Consider the following 18,950-nt stretch of genomic DNA (forward strand, 5'->3'; position numbering starts at 1 on the left):
ACATACTCTTTATAGAGTAGTTTCCAAAAGATTCTGGTTACATTTTGAGGTTCTGGCCTAAATAAATGGACTCGCAGAAAGTTTGACAACATGGGTACAGTTGTTTGATTCTAAATCTGGTATACATCGTTCTCAAAATGGCGGAGAAAACGAAAGCGAAACGAGCGATTCCTGATGAAGATCCAGCGGAGAAAAACTCCCCGGAAGACGACGACAGTGAAGATGACTGTATTGGACCAAGTCTCAGCGAAGCAGTAAAACCAAAGAAGCGCAAAGGTTTTGATATTTTAATTCTGCTAAGACGTTTTAAGAAAGTGTAGCTTTTATAGTGTGGTAAAGTGAGGCTTACGTTGGAGTTGGACCGGGCACCGTCAGCCATCATCATTTCATCAGTTTTTTCCCCAGTTTTTTTCGGTTATGGTAGGCCTAAATTTTGGGCTCTGCGTCTTTGGTATTCTTCGCTTTTGGCCCCAAGAGATCTACTGGATATCAATACTGACTTAGCCTTTATATGTGGCTAATTCGGTATCGATGTTTGGCGCTCTTTCTGACATGCCGTTAAACGTAGAAGACGCATCTTTCTGAGTGGCTGCTAATTTTAGTAATGTGATGTCATCTGGGATACCTACAGACTATTTTATGAAGGCCGTGGAGGTAACGCATAGAATCATACGTGTTTCCAGTATGTTAATAACATTTCGGAATTCCAGTATTGACACTGCACGAATGTCAACAATTTCCTTCCTTGAGACATTGACGGGTTTGGGCATCCTAATTTTCCGGTTCACTGCGTCTATTGAATTAATTCTTTGAACGTTTCCTCTAGATCTACCGTAAAAAGAGACTATTCATCATCGGAGCACCGTATCATATCACGTTTGCGCGATTCCTGGAAAAACATCGCACCAAAGCGTCATGCCATCCCGTTGGCTATATTTGATATAGTCACATGATTGGAGGGGTATTTCGGTCTGACGTCACACAAAATCGCCGCCTTACCTAAAAATAGTTTGCGTCCTTCTACGTTTAATCGCATGTCTCTTAAGGTAGCTCCCGCCCCCTTTATTTTAGCCTATTTTATTGGAAATTTCCAAAATTGAGCTTGAATTTGCTTCAATTTGTTCTCTACTAATTTCATTGGACGAGCATTTAGTCTAGAGCTACGGTACCAACTTGGGGGGCGCGCTCATATGACCTTAGCAGTTGCGAGCGCCGTAAAACCTTATACTACTACTACTACAACTTGGGGTGTTTTCAATGAGACGTAGGCCTAGATCTAGGCTAGCCTTAGCCTACACTTCGGTGTAGAACCAACACAGGCAATTCTAGAAGTAGAAGGTCACAAACGCACACAAACTCCAACAGAAATTCATTTTATATCAAGGAACATAAATCCGAGGGACGGGGGTCAGGAAAAGACACACACACACACACACAGAGGGACGGAGAGGTGAATGCACAACACTGAGCACTCGAGCACAATAGGCTAGGTCTACTCACCAACGCGAAAGAGCTCCAATTTACTCAGTGGCAATTGACGCTGCTGTCAATTTTTGTCAATTGCCACTGCGTCACTCTGTGGCAATTGACGCTACCTTCAATGTAACCACGATTTGATGTTTTGCAATTACATTGTAGGTTTGATATCCCTTGCTCGCCGTGCATCAAACATCATATTGGCACTCGCATTGAAAAGTAATTACCAGAAGTAATCGATGGTGGAGCCAAAACCCTTACTCCATTGTTATCGTTGGGGCCAAAACTGGATTATCCCGCATCTTTGCTCTTAGAGATTAGAGTAGTGTGCCACAACACTTGAATAGTTTTATCAAGGCTAGGAGGGCTTGAGTATTATTAAACTTTCACACCCTTCTCATGTTCAGATATTGTAGACCAACTTGTACAGAGCACTTTTCTATGACATGTGTCACGACGCGGAGGAATAAGGCATTGGTCAACATTTGGGACATGTAATGGAGTTATTGGTATCATTTTAAATCTTGTTCATTTGTCTTGCTTTCGAAGAAAAATTTACCCAATCTTCAATGGAAGTCGAGATATGTCAAATTGAAGCAGGTGAGGTCATTTTGTTTCAAAAGTAAAATTAAAGAGAATATGGCCACCAAAGTTTGGCGACTTCCAAAGTTTGAGAGTCATTGGAACCTGTAAATTTACATTTTTGTAGCTTTAATCAACAATTTTCAGTAAAAGCCACGCAGCAATGTGTTTTTAAATGTCCAGACATAAAAGGTGCTAACAAAGAATGAAAATTCCATTAAAATCGCCAAATGGGAAGAAAAATGTTGTTTTCTTCTATTTCATTATTTTGATGAGCGCCTGATTTCACCACAATGTCTCACATATAACATGTGTCACAACATGGTGAAATCAGGTACTCATAAATTTTTTGGCATATGGGGTTATGGTATCATATTAAAGCCTATATATTTGCCTTCCTTTGGGGGAAAAAAATATTCATATAATTTTCATAGAAGTCAAAATATTTGTGATTGAAAGGGGTCAGGGTTGCCTGGATTCAGAGGTAAAATTTGCGAGAAAACGGCTGCCAAAGTTAAACGGTGATGAGTTGATTTTTAGAATTCAACTCTTGACTACTCGTCGCCTCAGAACTATTTTATCCAAAGTGTACTTAATTAAAGAAGAGGCATTTTGGACAAAATAGTTCTGAGGCGACGTATTGTATACCAGGTTGGTTTTTTTTTTTGCTTGTGACTTGAATTTACGAATCATGTCTCAAGTGGAGATGAAAGCAGGTGACAATAGGACTAGAGAACCAGCAAGGAGAACATTTTAGAGAACAAATTTTTCATTTCTGTCAAGTTTTGAACTCGGGACCTATTGAATGAGAGGCAAACACCGTACCTTTAGACCACAAGAGTCCTCCCTTGAGGGTTCTATTTTATGAAATTGAAATTGAATAGGTTGAAACGGATGAATATCAAAGCACATCATGAATGCAGTCTCTTTCACATTACCAGACAAAAGTATGTATTTTATGTTTTAGAGACATTCTACTCTTTAAATGCCTTGACCCTTCTTCTTGTTTATATATCCACACTACACACTCCTCACTAGTCACTGTTTCAGAGTAAAACACTTTGTTTTGCTCTGCCAACTCTGGTCATTGTGCTTGCAGTCACTGAAGACTGATCATAACTACCCTAACCCCAACTAATAAATTCCGTCCCAAGTATCTAAGACCAGCCATAACATGAAGACTGGGTACATCTTCACTGAACTCACCATATATAAATCCGGACCTTGTAAATTTTCTTTACAATGTTTCATTTAGGTTTGAATTGTATTCCCCTATGTCCTTTTAGGTACGCATCAGAATACCATTGAGTTACAATCAGAATACTGAGTATGTATCTTCGGTAACACTATTAAAGTATAATTACTGTTCATTTATATTTAACTATTGTATTATTATGGTTATGAGAGTGTGTTTGCGTATATATGGATGTGCACATGTGCCTGCGTATGCGTGTGTGTGTGGTGTGTGTGCGTGCGTGGTGAAACACCAAACCAATATGCCAGGATCTGGACAGTTAAGATGTATCTTATCTTATCTTATCTTATTCTTTTCTTACTCCTCAGTATTGGCTTTTGAGAAAGTCTACCTGGAAGGTTTACCAAGTGCAGAATATTATGAGAAAAGCTACATGCACAGGGACATTGTCTCTCATGTTGCTGTCAGCAAGTAAGTCAATTTTTTAAAAATATGTTACCAGTTGGGTAGTTCTCAAGAATTTCAAACTGTTCATGGTTTTTTAGTTCAGTTTATCTGATTTTTTAAAGTGATAATGATAATGTTAGTTGCTTTTTTTTGCGTTTTATTGTGATTATTTCCTTTCACTGGTTGAATGTTCTTTCGTAGGCTTATTTTGTAAATGTTTTGTAACCCAAATGTTATTTAATTCAGTGTTGCTTTCTTTTTTCACCTAAGTGGTCTCATCAATGTATATTGGATATGGATTTAATAAGTAAATCATAACAAATGAATTATTGTCATATGAATGGAGCCACTTAACTATCTGGTTTGTTCTGAAAGTGGATGTTTGGAAAGTGGCCTTATATTCTTTATTCTTCCTCTTTTGCTTCTAGAACTGTTTATCAGTCTTGCTTTTTCTTACTGCTAAATGACTGTTTTGTGTTGATATGCATCTTTTTAACTCAAATAAACAAACAAATAAACAGTCATCGTTTCTTTGCTAATTGAGTTCTTTGTACGAACCCCAGATCTGGGTTTATCATTACTGCCAGCGCTGATGGGCATGTCAAGTTCTGGAAGAAATGTGAGGAGGAAGGTATTGAGTTCGTCAAGCATTTCAGGAGTCACTTAGGTATGGAATCAGAAGACGATTAATCTATTCAATTGAGATTTATTCCATTGAGAGTATATTTGGATGTGTGCAAAAGTAACAATTTGGCATGAAAAACTGGAGTCTGTCTATTTTAAAGTTTCCTGTCATGATTTAGTAAGCTCCAGTCATTACTGTGAATTGCCGAAATATAATATGCCGTGGGTGTTGGATTTTGTTATGAGCTTCTAATTTTTGTGAAAATGGCTTTATTTTCAAAGGAGTGACATTTTGAGGAAAAAATTATTTTGATTAGTCAGATTCTTGACATTTGCAAAACTTTAGAAAAGCTTGTTCTACTGTATCTGTATAGATAGAAAATGAATCTACACCGACGGTCTTTTTCCTGTGCATACAAGAGTGAGCAATGGACTTCATGATACATCATGCTTGTAAGTCAATCGTCATTTTATGTCCCTCTGTTGGCAGGTGTCATCGAAGACTTGGCCATGTCCCCAAACGGGGAACTCTGTGCAACAGTGTCCGCGGACAAAAACGCAAAAGTCTTTGATGTTGTCAATTTTGGTAAGCAGAGTGTTCTGGTCACTTTATTTATTTAACCCAAACTTTGTGACTGATGAGAGCACGTTTTAAGAATATTGTGAAAGGTCTTTAAAATATTTTTTATCATGAACATGCAAAAAAAACAACCTTTTTGTCAATTGACAAAAATATGGGAAATGATAGTGATGTGGAAGTCGGCCTTGTCAGTGTTGGAGTACACTTGATGGTGATTTTTTTGCTCCCTGATTGAGCTAGATTGTACTTACTATTGATCTTGCATCACTTTTTATTTTCAATTGTGTGATATATTAATTGTAGTTGATTTACCATCAACTCGTGATGTATTGGGATGTAAGAAGAAAAGAAAGGTTGACGTTTGCTTTCTCACGTTCTCGTCCTGAAGTTATGTTTGTTTTACCGGCAGTTATGATTCTGTTAGCAGTAAAGTTTTTGTTTTATCAACTTTTATTTAAGTAAGAAAGAGTAAAGATGAATGTGTAACAGTTTATCTGGTTTTGTTTATTGTGCACATATAGTTTTGGAAAATGTGTAGTAAAAATTATGACTGTAGTTACTATGTCATCACATTTATTTTATGTGGTTACTGAAAGGGTTTAATATTTTTTGTGTTTGCTTTTTTTATGCAGATATGATCTACATGTTGAAACTTGTGCTACTAAAGTCTCCAAATAAAGTAAAGTTTAATAAAAATTATTGTTTACTTACTTTGTCATCCCATAGTTTTTATCCTTTGCGTTTGCTTCTTTTTTTTTTTCTGCAGATATGATCAACATGCTGAAACTGGGGTTTTCTCCCGGCTGTGCTGGTTGGCTGTTCAAGGGAGGAGACCCTATCTCTTCTCTGGCCATGTGAGCTTGACTCTTTTTCTTTCTTTAAAAAATGTATTTGGAACTGCCGTGTTTTGAAATGGATGTAAATCGGAAGAGGGCGAGTGTTGTTTCGAAAAAGTGAAAAACTGCAAAAAATATTGATTAATTGGTTAAACTTCTGTATGCTGTTGAAAAAAAAGTGAATCCCAGCGAACTGAACTCATTAGGGCCAGCACATTATGTGGCAAAACATTTTAAAGCAGTGGAGATTGAAGATAGGACCAGTGATCTAGGGGGAGGGGGGTACTGGAAATCCAAATATTGGAGAAAGCATAATTTTTCAGTAAGCCCCTCACTTTGTATCTATTGTTCAATAAAAATATTAACATCCATATTATATTACCTTTTTCTAATCCCAATACACTTCACATATTCTTTGTTTTGTTCTGGAGTTTCATTTCCTTCCTTTTTGGAGCTGATATATAGTAAACAGTGTGAAGTTTCCAGCATATAAAATGCTACATTTGCTTTCAGCTGTGAGAAAGAGACGCCCACTGTGCACATCTATGATGGCAGAGGGACAAGCACGGCACTGAAAGTTCTGGAAAAACTTCATGTTGCTCCAGTTGTTTTCATCAAGGTGTGTATTTCGGGATTTGAGGTAGTGAAACTTGCATCTATTATGTAGTTGTTAGTTTCTTCTGTCATCGTTTTGCAGAAGACGTGATTGCGAATCCGGAACAGTGCATGGTTGACAGGTGCTCTATGTGGTTTCCTCCTCCTTTCCTATCAAACATCTGTCCTCCTCATCTCTCCTCCTTCTTTTTTGTGTCTGTTACTCTCTCGTAACACTTCTAACCTTCGGCACTTATACGGCCTAATTTTGTTGCAAGTGCTGTTAAACTCATACGAAAACTAAAACATAATCCCAACTAGGAAAGTCTTTCTCATCAAGTACCTCCGTCTGTCTGTTGGGATGCTTTATCCCACTCAGCCTGAGTCGGCCCCGAGTGACATTGGGGAACCAACTTGCCTTCTACACATGGGCGAAGGTTCGCCACCATATGCTAGCCCTTCCGGTTTTTTAACCACGACAGACCTAGGTCCTCCAGTTTTTTAGACTGGGACTGGCATGTACGCGTGTAAAAACCAGCGACTACACAACATGCAAAACGATGGTCCTTAAGCAGGACAGTAGTCCTGAAAAAGCCCCCATTCACTCTTTGGAGATAAACCACCTGTACTATTAACCCTTAGACCTGCCCTGAGGCTGATAGCACTCAAGAAGAAATGAACAGCTGCCTTATTTTCAAGTGCAGGGTAGGCCCATTAATATGTTAAAACTTTTGTGTGTGTGTGTGTGTGTGTGTGTTTTTTTGTCTTTGCCATCTTATCTGACTTTTTGTACAATGACTTTCAGGTTTTTGAAAATTCCCACCCTACTTCTTGAGGTTGTTTTATGTCTTTGAACTTTCACCCATGCTCCTACATTTTCTGTTCTGTGTTGGTGGTGATGTAAAACACTTACAATTTCATTTGGATTACAATTGCTGTTAAAATGTTTACTAAAACTACCTCTATTTTTGTTTCTCCCCCCCCCCCCCCCCCAGTATAATCCTCAGCTGGAGCTGGTGGTGTCTGCTGATTCCAAGAGTATGATAGAGTACTGGACAGGGCCCAAACACGACTACGCCTTTCCCCGGAATGTCCAGTGGGAATACAAGACAGACACAGACCTCTTTGACTTTGTTAAGGTATGCAAGGTTCCTGCTCAACTTGGAAAACAGAAAAAAAGCCAGTAATTTCATTTTCAGTTTTCTCGGTCAGGAAAACAGTGAAAACAGGGGGGGGGGGGGGGGGGGAGAATTTTCTAGTAAAAAGCCAGGAAATAAGATCGGATGATTTTAAAATAATTTATCGCCTGAAATTTTCTACCACTGGCAAGTATAACTTTGGTCTATTCCTTCTATTGCTCCTGTCTGTCTGTCTGTCTGTCTGTCTGTCTGTCTGTCTGTCTGTCTGTCTGTCTGTCTTTTCCCTGCTCTAAATGACTATAAATGTGTCAGTGTGCTTCTCTTTACTCCAACAAACACTAACCAGACCAGACCATCAATGATTTATTTATAGAGGCACCAGCCATCCATGAACAAACACTAACATCAAACATTTTGTGGTCAATTTCTTTCAGCACAAGTGTCAGCCAGTGGACCTCGCTTTTTCCCCTAACGGTCAGCTCATGGCTACAGTGGCCACAGATAGAAAGGTAAGTGTGTGTGTGTTTGTGTGTGAGAGAGAGAGGGAGAGTGAGAGACGGCCATCTATGTTTATGTGTATGTGTATGAGTGTTGTGTATTTTTTTGTATGTGAGTGTTGTGTGTATGGGTTTTTTTTTCCTTGCTAGAAGGTCAACAGAACCCCTTTGTTTTGTTTTTTAAAATATTATAATGACACTGTCCAAGACAATCACCAGTTTAGGAATCAGTTTTCTCCTGACCAATGGGTGGCTGTCGTGGACAGTTTTGACCGTACATTCTTTGCATGTTTTGATGTAACGGTCTCCTCTTTCATCACCTGATTGTGTTGCGGTTTTATTTTCTGTGGCAGATTCGGCTGTTCAAGGTCAGGTCAGGAAAACTGTGGAAGGTTTTGGATGAAAGTGTCCAGCGGTTCACAGAGCTGCAACAGGTTTGTTTACAGTTTACTGTTTACCAAAACTTTTCTTAGTGGATGGTTGGCGGATTCTCTGGTGTGGTTTGCTCCTTCTTTCCTGTCAAACATCTATTGTCCTTATCTCTCCCCCTTCTTTCCTTTGTATGTTGCTCTCAAGTAACATCTCTAATCCTTTGCTCTTGTATGACCTATTTGTGTTTTAGAATGTGTCTGTTTGAACCATGGAAAATGCTTCATAAAATGACTTTTAGATACAGTAAAGCTTGTACTTGTATCCTTAGAACATTAAAATGAAGTAGGGAATTGCGAGATAGTTTTTATAATAACATTTATGTTTTTCTGTCTCCCTTTGACATGGTCTTACCTGAAGGTCCTTCGTATTTCAGAAAAAGCAACAGATTGCTAACATGGAGTTCAGTCGCCGCCTAGCCGTGGAGAAAGATCTAGAAAGGTCACCAAGTTTCCACACAAGTAACGTGGGTGAGTATTGGCATGTGTCCATTTTTTAATGTTTTCTTTTCTTGTTCATTCATTGATGGGCAATTTATTCCTCAGTTCTTGCCAGAAATTCAAAACGAAGGAGTTCGCTTTTTCTTTCTTTTTCTTTTTTAAAATATACTTTTGTTCATTGCTTTTGAGGGATTTTCCCCTGTTCGTTTTCCTATTCAAAATGCAAACATTTTCTTCTCTGTTGTGAATAATCACCTTTAGAAAATTTGACAAAGTTTTTTTCTCCATTTTTTTCTTTTCCTTATCCATTGGTCTTTTGGGGAATACAAACTTTGTCTATTGAACATTTCTTGACTTGTTTCCTCAATTTTGGAGGGTTTTTGACTGAAATTAAAATTAAACGTTAATGCCACTGGGGCCAAAATCACACAACTCCCTCTCAAGTCTAGACAGAGAGGAAAGCTGACGCACCCACCATTCCATTGTGTATTTTCTAAATTCAGTGCAGAATAACTGACACACTGTGATGAATATAGCTGCAGTCATAATACAGCACAAGAATTGTGAACTAAGAAATGGCAGGAGGCTGTGGCAAAAGTAGGTTGTTGAAGCAGAACTTTTACCTCTGTAGCTGGGAAGGTCGTAAATTAACCCTATCTCAGCCAGAGAAAGAGTGAGTAGGAAATCCTCAGATCTGCTGCCAGACTAACGAGGCCAATTTCCGCACCCTCATTAAATTCCCATTTTTTGTTGCAGTTTTTTGTGAAATGCCATGACAAATCCTGCTTATCCCTTGTGTCTGAGCAAGGGTTTTTATGATCCATGACATATTCCAGCTGCTACAGCGCGGGGTTTGGGTAGTATAGGAATTCAGTCAAACTGCTCTAGCAGTCATATCTCCAAGACAATCACCTTTACAAACGAGCACTTCCTACTTACCCTTTGCATCTTCCCACATCATAATGACATTGTCCACAACGGTATAGATTTGGATTTTTTTCCTCCCTCCCAGTGTTTGACGAAAGCGGCTACTTCTTGCTCTACGCTACAATGCTTGGAATCAAAGGTGAGGCTTTTAGGTCTTGCAGTTTGTTTCATTTTCGAAAGACAGGAGCTAGCATGTCCAAGTAGCAAGTCGATTGAGCTATTCCAGATATCTTGCGGGCCAAAGCAGGAGAAAACTGAGGGAATCGGTTGAAATACCTAAGCTCTCAAAAGTGAGACTAGAACTAATATTAAAGCATATTATATAATTCGAGGCCATTTTATGAGATAAGAATATTAAATCTGTTGCTTCCTGCAGAGCCAGAAACTATTGATTTTGATTTTCAAGATGGACAGTTTCTTTTTATTAATTATCAAATCACTGCAGGCCACATTCGTTATTAATTACTACCTCGACTTGCAAGCCAGACTGAAACTACTCACAGGCTGTAGTTTGCCCTTGCCTCATGGTAAAGGCTGTCTTTTCTGTAGCTTGTACAGCTATTTATGAGAAGACTTTAGAAAGGTATTTATTTTTCTTTTACCTCTTTAAATGTAAGTGCCTTCACTTTTTAACAGTTCATGTTCTTCTTCTAGGATCCGTTTTGCTGGAAGAGATTAGATCATTTGTGTGTGCTTTTGTTCTTGGAAAACGAATGTTTTGTTAAAAATTTGTAAAGTAGGGACATAATAGTGCAATCCAAGGAATTGTCTTTTTTTAAACCTGACTCAAGAGTAATAGTATTACTGTGAATTTCATCTTAGTAATACCAAACCCATATTTGAGTGATCAACTTGCACGCAAACTCTATTTTTGCGTACAAATTTTAATGATATACACACAAGCGCATATAACTTACTTACACATTCTCATTCCAGTCATCAATTTACATACCACCTCTCATAACTTACTCACAAATCTTATTACAGTGATCTACTTACAAACTAGCTCTCATAACTTTTTACACACTCAAATCTTCTTCCACTGATCAACTTACACACAAAATCTCATAACTTACACAGAAATTTTATTCTATCGATCAACTTACACACGAACTCTAATAGTATACTCCTAAACTTTCATAACTTACACACAAACACTTATTCCAGTAGTCAACTTACTCACCAACTCTAATAATATACAAATAAACTCTCATGATTTACTCACAAATTTTGTTCCAGTAATCGACTTAAACAAAAAATCGAATAATATACAAAGAAACATTCATATCTTACACTCAAATCTTGTTCCAGTGATCAACTTACACACCAACTCGTGTGCTTGCTGGCTGGGTAAGACTGAGAACACAAGGTTCCTGCAGCTAGCCTTATTCCAAGGGGCGGGGAAAGCGGCCCAAAGAGTGGACGTGGAAATGGCCGCCTCGGACAACCCGGCCCTCAAGAATGTCTTTGTGGACCCTCTCCTGGTGTGCACGGCGTTCAAAAAGCCGCGGTTTTACTTCTTCAGTCGGAGAGAGCCCGATGACTCAAGAAGGTGGGCGTGATTTTACATCGATGACGTCAGGCTCTGATAGGCCATCTCCAAGACTGTCTATTTTACAGGAGAGGCTAAAAAAACTCATTAAATACACTATCCAAGACTACTTCAGCTCAATTTTCGTGTTGTGCTTTTATTCATATCTTTTTGTTGAATTTTTTCCCTATTTATTGAGATTATGTAATTGACCCTGCTCCACTTGTGAAGTACTTAACATACCAAATGTTGAAAATTGGGCTCTAGAAAATTTATGAGTTGGTCCATTTGTACAGGTCACCTTTGATGTATCCATTATAAATCTGTTATTGATTTTTGGAATTCTGGAAGTTCTTGATGTTTCAATCTTTTTAAAAAATCTTCGTCTTACTTCAACTTCATCTGGATCGCTAACAACAACTTCTACTTCATTAACATGTCTTTTGATGCTGTTCAATAAGTCCAATGTTGTTTCAGACTCGATATTCTTTTCTTCACTTTTCACTTTTTTGAAAGGGTTTACTCATGTTCTCTTATACGTTTTCAGTATGGAGAATGAGAGAGATGTGTTCAACGAGAAGCCATCCAAGGAGGAGATAATCGCTGCCACACAGGTGAGCGACTGTTGTTACTAAGTTAGCCTTTTTTGTCTGACTGTCTGTCTAAATGGGAAGGATAAAATATTGAGGAGATAGATGTATTAAAACTATTGAGCTATCTATCTTATGAAGTCACTCGTATGCATGTCCAGTCAAAATTATCAGAGACAGCCACCCATTGTCAAGGAGGAGAGGTTGGAGTGTCATTATGATCCACGGGAAAAAAAAAGGCTCCACTGAAACCGAAAGCTGCCGGACTGCTAGATTTTCTTAAGTCAAGCGGGGTTTTTGGTATAGAGAGGTTGTTCAAATAGAAAAAGATCTGGAGATTTTTTTTTCAGTTTATACTGCCATTGGTTTTGGATAAACGTATTGGGTTCAAGTGGATTCCAGTGTATTGACTTTTATGTTCATCAGAAAACCATGAAGTTGTGACTTACACTTTTGACTGACCAAATGTTTTCTTGTGTTTCCCCAGGACGCAGCCTACCTCAGAGTGTCGGACAGCTGCATCATTCACACCACCATGGGAGATCTTCATTGCAAAATTTTTGCTTCTGAGTAAGTGTAATTTTCTTTCACAGTTTGTACATGTGTGTGTCTCTGGGTACCGGTACATGGTTTTATTGTGTGTATGTAAATCGTGCTTGAATAACTAGTGTATTAGGGTCTGTTGTATAAGCTTTGTGTAGAGTTACATGCAGAAGTCACAAGTTCGATTCACTTGAGCAGAAATTTATTTATCAAGTAACTTTGTCTGCTGGGATGTTATGTCAGTCAGCCTAGGTTGGCCCAGACTAGCAGGTCTGAAGTGGCCCACTTGAATCTTCGATCCAATAGATGTTATTTTTGTTATAGAAGTCCTACTATGTTTAGTTGGTTAAAGCACAGCTGTTAAGCCACAGGTCTTGATCCGCTGTTCTACAGGTGCTCAGTGTTTACCCTTTGGCTTTCCACAGGTGCCCAAAGACAGCAGAGAACTTTTGTGTCCACAGCCGCAACGGTTACTATAACAACCACATTTTCCACCGAGTCATCAAAGGCTTCATGATTCAGACTGGAGATCCTCTGGGTGAGTGGCAGGGGTGAGGGGGGAAATTCGAGGGACAGAGTTTTATTAGTTGAGAGAGGCAGAGAAAAATGAAACACAAATCACGGAGATGATGGCCTTCTGAAAAAACAAATTGTAGTAAACAGTGATAGAACCATTTTGGGTGTTTAAAAAAAGTTCTATTTGAGGAAGGCTGCCTCTAACAAAATACAAAATAAAACAGCTGTCTTACTGAAGAATTTTTTTAAAGCAGGTCATCAGCTCCACTTTATGCGTGTCTCTGCTCAGTCATTTTTCATGGAATAGCCCATCATATCAACTTAACTGACGGACATTCACTACAGTCAGAGCTGGGGAAAAGCAAGACAGACAACAGTGGGAAGGAAAAGAAGAAAGACCTAACACTAACAGGGATACCCTCCAACTAACTACTGTTGAAGGTTCTTTTTTTCTTCCAAAATCACTGATGTCTGTGTTTTTGGTAGGCTCATCTATGTATGCGGAAGATGTGAATTACGTTCTTGTATGTTCAAGCTGTTTCAGAGTACTTAGTCCAGAAAGAAATATTTTTAAAGAGAGAGAAAAAACTGTTTCATTCTTTTAACAATTGTACCTATGTTTTGTATCTTTTCTTGATTTGAAAAAAAATCTTTTTGAATTTGAATTTTTACAAAATATTTCTTTGGCACATGGACCTGGTACCACAGATTAAGAAATTGCAATAAAATCCCCCCCCCCACCCACCTTAAAAAGAAAACAAACCCCAAGTTAGGGGCTTACAGTCTTGCCAAATACTCCATCAAAATCGGAGTCCACCTATGTTTCATTTTGTGCGTCTAAGAATTGATCGAATTTGCATAAAATTTGATCTTTTTCCTGAATTATAAAAAAATTTCTTATGCAAAGCAATTTTGTAATGATATGTGGAGCATCTAAAATGGAGCAAGACCACAAATATCTTCTTCTTATTTTACCTTTCTGTGACGTTTCTCATTTTGTGCCTTTGCAGGCAATGGGACTGGCGGTGAGTCTATCTGGGGCGGAGAGTTTGACGACGAGTTTCACCCAAACCTACGTCACGACCGCCCGTACACAATGAGCATGGCTAATGCTGGACCAGGGACTAATGGCTCGCAGTTCTTTATCACTGTCGTTCCTACAGTAAGTGTATACCATATATATGCTCGTTAGCTCAGTTGGTATCTTGCTGGTGTAACTCAGCGTCATTATTTCTTGCTGTCAGATAGGACCTTATGTTTTTCTTTTCTTTGGACGAGGCAACAAATTTTCCATTTAAACCTTAATTCTTGCTACAGTGCTGCAGAGATGTAATTTTTCCCATCGTCCTCGTCTATCAAAAGTCTCCCTGCCTAGCCATGCATATCATGAGCATCAAAATCCAACTTTTTAACCCTCACAGAACCAGGCTGTTTGTAGCCCTCCTTCCCTCTGGCCCAGGCAATACTGGAGTCCTCGACTGCTCTGGCCCAGCCAATACTGATTTTTAAAGTTTTAGTAAGTTTTACAGAACTTTCATCACAATGAGGTCATTTATGTGCTGAAGAATAGAGAAGGCGATTGTGTCTGTAAATTTTTTGAAGGTATTAGAAATAATTCCCTACAGTGATACTGCTTTTGTTTGAAGTTGAAGTTTTAGGAAATAACATGGAGAATATTTCATTATTTTTCAGAGACAATTGGGTAGATTACAGTAGAAATATGAGACTTAATTGGGTTTGAGGTGGCCTGCACCTTGTGAGGGAAATGTATATGCGGCCGGGCCTGGGGGAACGAAAAATCTCGAGGTTAATATACATAACTGCGGCCCGGGGTAGTAACTGCAAGGCTTAATCCAACAAAAATGGTTTCACTTCTACAAACACATGGTGTTTGGCTGACCTTCTCTTTTCTCTTGACCTTTCCCCTCTCTTTCAGCTAAAATTGACATCTGTGGTGAAATGGTTACTCTGCTCACTGATATGACTTTAATTCCCAAGTGAGAAAGGTTTTTTTTAAAAACATCTCCATCTCTCTGCTGGGTTGCTGTATCCATTTCAGCCTGGGTTGGTCCTGACTAGCCAAGTTGAAAAACCCAATATTTCAAACAGTCTAAATTTTGTCGAAAGAGGCATAAACTTTTACAAAAATAACGACAGATGTATACATGTATAAACTCTCTCTCACAGCCGTGGCTGGACAACAGACACACGGTGTTTGGCCGGGTGGTCAAGGGCATGGAGGTCATCCAGAACATCAGCAACGTGAAGACAAACGCCAAGACAGACAAGCCTTACGATGACATACGGATCATCAGCATCACTGTCAAATAATCTCTCTCTTAAATAAATTTGACATAATTGTTCATCTGTGTCGTCTCACACTCTAAGCCGAGAAAATGACCGGGACTTCTATATATAAATACATAGATTTGTGTATGTAATGGTTTATGTAAATAAAATGGTGAATAAATGTCTTTTTTACAAATGTCTTTCATTGAATTATCTTTCATTTTTTTTAATTGTTGGAGGGAGAAATTCTTTGCTCGTATACAGCTTACCACACTTTGCATACCTTGTGAGTTGCTTATTCCCACCTGTAGCGATGGCCGCTGCCTCTATGATCTTTCCACTTTCTTCTCTTTCTATAAATTATATTTATGAGAAGTGTTGACAATGAGTTACTTCTAGGATTTTAGCCCAATGGAAATACGACATATTAAATTTATAGGTTGAGTTTGTATAATTTATTAGTATATATAGTGAAGTGATAAAAGATATGTTTAACTTGAAGAAAATAGCATCAGTTGTAAATGTACAAATTTGACTCCAGTGACAATTTTCGGCCAATATCTCTCCATGTGTGGATTGAGAAAAGTAACTCAGTTTGTCAGTACACCTCACATTTGGTAGCACGATATAGTCCCACCTTTTCCTGTTCTGTGCTGGGAAAAGCAAGAAAACTTTACCCTCAGAAAAGTCAGACTGGCAAGAAGTGAAAGGCGGATAGCCTCTTGCGGAACAGTGCACTCTCTTTTACTATTTTTTTTCTTATTTCAAATCAACTGTTTAGTTTAAGAATCCGCCAAACGCTGATTTGAAAAATGACATAGGAGAAATATGATGGAGTCTTACACTACATTGAGCAGTTGAAAAGTTGAATATTTTACCAAAGCTCATCTATTGATACCATTGGCTTGAAACTACATTACAGTCAATTTGTAATAATTCTTTTTATTTGACACTAAGACTCAGCCACCTCTTCTTGCAGAGGAATGTTTGAGTAAAGTACTGTAAAGAGAAGCACATCGACACAATAATGGTCGTTTAACGCTGGGAAAAAGTAAGACGGACAGACAAACAATAGAGTGAAACTAAAGAAGTAGAACTTTCCGAAAGCACCCTCCAGCCACCTGCTCAGAGGAATGCACACACTCACATTTCCCTGTCAGAACTTCAAAAAAGAGACTGAAGGACACTGTATTACCAATGGCATGTTTAATCAGTGAGAACAGCTGTGTTGTCTGCCTGAGTGCTCTGGACAGTTACAGTGGACATCATCCAATTACTCGACATCACCACAACTCAAACATTAATCATATGGCAAGAGGGGAGGATGCATATGCATACAAGTTAATTTGTCAGTAATGCAAAAGATCATGTAACATTAAATAGGAAGGATAAAACCACAGTTCTAAAAACCTACAGTGATAAAGTTCATACTCTGGGCAGGCAATAAAACAAGTCTCATGGAAGGACAATTTTCTCTTTTTGTTTTTCATTGTGAATGTAAAATAGCAAAGAAAGGAGAGTCTAAATGTCTGCCATATATATATAAAAGATTTTGAAAATACTCAAAAATGAAAAGCAAAAGCTAGTTTGCTTACATAGCATATAATAGACCTATCTCTAGAAACTAAAAAATAGCTTTATCACATTTTTTCAGCTCATGAATGCGCTCTCTAAAACTCATATGAGCAAATTTAAAGGAGTTAATTGTGTAGCACATGAGCATATTTTGGCATCATATCTTTCACTATCTAGCTCAGTGTGCAGAAAAAGACAAGAGGTGCCAACGGCTTAACAAAAAATCCTTAACTTTTCAGACCCAGTGAAAACAAATCCCAATTTCCAAATTTATCCAGAAAATCAGCACCTTTGACTAGCATGTGGAATCCAAGGCTCCACCTAAAAAGTGAAAGATTGTAACTGTAGTCAGTAGTAAATCTTTAGCGCCCCCATTGTTTCAGTTTAGATCATATAGGAGTGTGCTGTTTGGACCCTGCCTGTGACTACTGTAAGGGCCAATCGAGACCACAAAGGGTACAACACCCCAGCAGATGGACAGGGATACTTGATTTTTTAAAAACTCTCCACAGGAATAAAACTTACATTCTGCATGCAACGGCGAAGAACCTAGAACAATTGTGAGGCATCAAGGTGAAATCAGACGCTCGTCAAAATAATGAAATCGAAGAAACTGGCATTTTTCTGCCCACCTGTCAATTTTTATCAAATTTGTTTTTTGGCTTCACGTCTGTTACGTCCATTTAAAAACACCTTTGAGGGTGGATTTTACTTAAAAAAAACTGATTAAAAGCACAAAAAATGTAAATTTACATGTTCCAAAGGACTCTCGAGCTTTGGAAGTAACCCAACTTTGGCGGCCATTTTTTTGCTAATTTTTTCCCTCTGAAACTACGCAACACTCACCTCCTTCCAATCACAAATATCTCGACTTTTATTGAAGATAGATTGGTATTTTTAGCATGGAAAGTAAGACTAATAAACAAGCTTTAACATGATGCCAATAACTCCACAATTGACGAGCGGCTGATTCTACCATGTCGTGACACAATTACACAACGGGTACTCGTCATTTTTTAAATAAGTGCACACACCAGAAAGCAACATGCCATCATGTGCGCCTCTGCACACTATCCCTCCTCTAACTGGTCAGTTCAGGTCTTTTACAAGGCAGCGGTCACCATTTTTCATTCAACAAAAAGATAGGTGACCCACCAGAGGTGTGAACAAAGCCACAAAATCATCAGCGTCAATTCACAATCATAAAAATCAGTTTCTAGGGTTTTCCAAACAACCTCATTATTCAAATAGAGACATAAAATTTTCTTCAGTTTCGTAAACATCTACCCCAGTTTTTCACTAAAAAATAATAGCTGCCCAAGTTGTGGTCCTGGTTAGTGATAATTTATCTGAGCACCCTCTTTTCCTTTAACTTTCACCAAACTTCAGGTGCTTGAGTAACTGTAAAGATGCTGATGAACTAGTTTCCTGCAATCTCCTGCAGTGACCCCGCTATCTATCATTATGACATGGAGCGTGTTGAGCAAAACAAAAGTACAGTGAGTCACAGCAATAACTTAAAAAACACACATTTTGACTGGCATGAGTGATATTTTTCAAAAGTAAAAATATATATAAATATACATACATTTAACAAGTTCCGTTACAAAGGACAGATAAAATAATGAATTTATAAAAAGTAAGAAGCCCAATACATGTATTGTATTCATGTATAATGCAACATTTTTTACACCAAAAACACATGCAATTGCGTCCCATCTGTACACACACACATATATATTTATATCATCATCATCATTCATTGTCTTATGTCAAAATAAAGGTTTTCAGAAGAGGTAAAAAAATGTTATATTTCGCTCAGAACACTATCTTAATACAAAAAATGTTTAATTCATCTAAATCCGTTATCATTTTAATAAGAAAAATGAGACTAGGACCAATCAATGCACAAACTCTACAATGTACTTGATTTTCATTTTCTTTCGAAATTTAGACATACTGCAATGTTGAATGATAGCAAGGATATTAGGTCGCTTTTAAGGACAAGCGGGCTAACCCAGATTTCGGGGGTTTCCAGATCTTTACCTACACCAAAAGTGGGCATTGCCCTACCTATGGGAGAAGTTTGGTTTCAGTGGTGTGTATATTTGTTTGATTACAATATAGAGAAAACTCTCCT

The 18,950-nt window shown here is 38.2% G+C and overlaps 1 protein-coding gene across 1 annotated transcript; it reads left to right on the top strand.

Annotated features, from left to right (window-relative positions):
- The first annotated feature begins 115 nt into the window (after window positions 1-115).
- On the top strand, window positions 116-15,435 carry LOC101846386 (peptidylprolyl isomerase domain and WD repeat-containing protein 1). Its single transcript, XM_005110266.3, has 17 exons — window positions 116-276; window positions 3,622-3,724; window positions 4,264-4,367; window positions 4,815-4,910; window positions 5,671-5,758; window positions 6,254-6,359; window positions 7,330-7,473; window positions 7,908-7,982; window positions 8,324-8,404; window positions 8,776-8,869; window positions 9,852-9,905; window positions 11,078-11,318; window positions 11,845-11,911; window positions 12,375-12,457; window positions 12,856-12,968; window positions 13,957-14,108; window positions 15,134-15,435. The coding sequence occupies exons 1-17, from the start codon at window positions 138-140 to the stop codon at window positions 15,275-15,277; spliced, it is 1,884 nt and encodes a 627-aa protein (XP_005110323.1). The 5' UTR covers window positions 116-137; the 3' UTR covers window positions 15,278-15,435.
- The last annotated feature ends 3,515 nt before the right edge of the window (window positions 15,436-18,950 follow it).

The sequence above is a fragment of the Aplysia californica genome, unplaced genomic scaffold (assembly GCF_000002075.1).
Source record: "Aplysia californica isolate F4 #8 unplaced genomic scaffold, AplCal3.0 scaffold00869, whole genome shotgun sequence".
Lineage (NCBI taxonomy): Eukaryota > Metazoa > Mollusca > Gastropoda > Aplysiida > Aplysiidae > Aplysia > Aplysia californica.

Excerpts from the sequence above, each read along its gene's own strand:
- LOC101846386 (XM_005110266.3), top strand. The coding sequence starts at position 138 with ATGGCGGAGAAAACGAAAGCGAAACGAGCGATTCCTGATGAAGATCCA. Across the intron at positions 9,906-11,077 it reads TACAATGCTTGGAATCAAAG|TGATCAACTTACACACCAAC; the intron begins GTGAGGCTTTTA and ends ATCTTGTTCCAG. Across the intron at positions 12,969-13,956 it reads TCAGACTGGAGATCCTCTGG|GCAATGGGACTGGCGGTGAG; the intron begins GTGAGTGGCAGG and ends GTGCCTTTGCAG.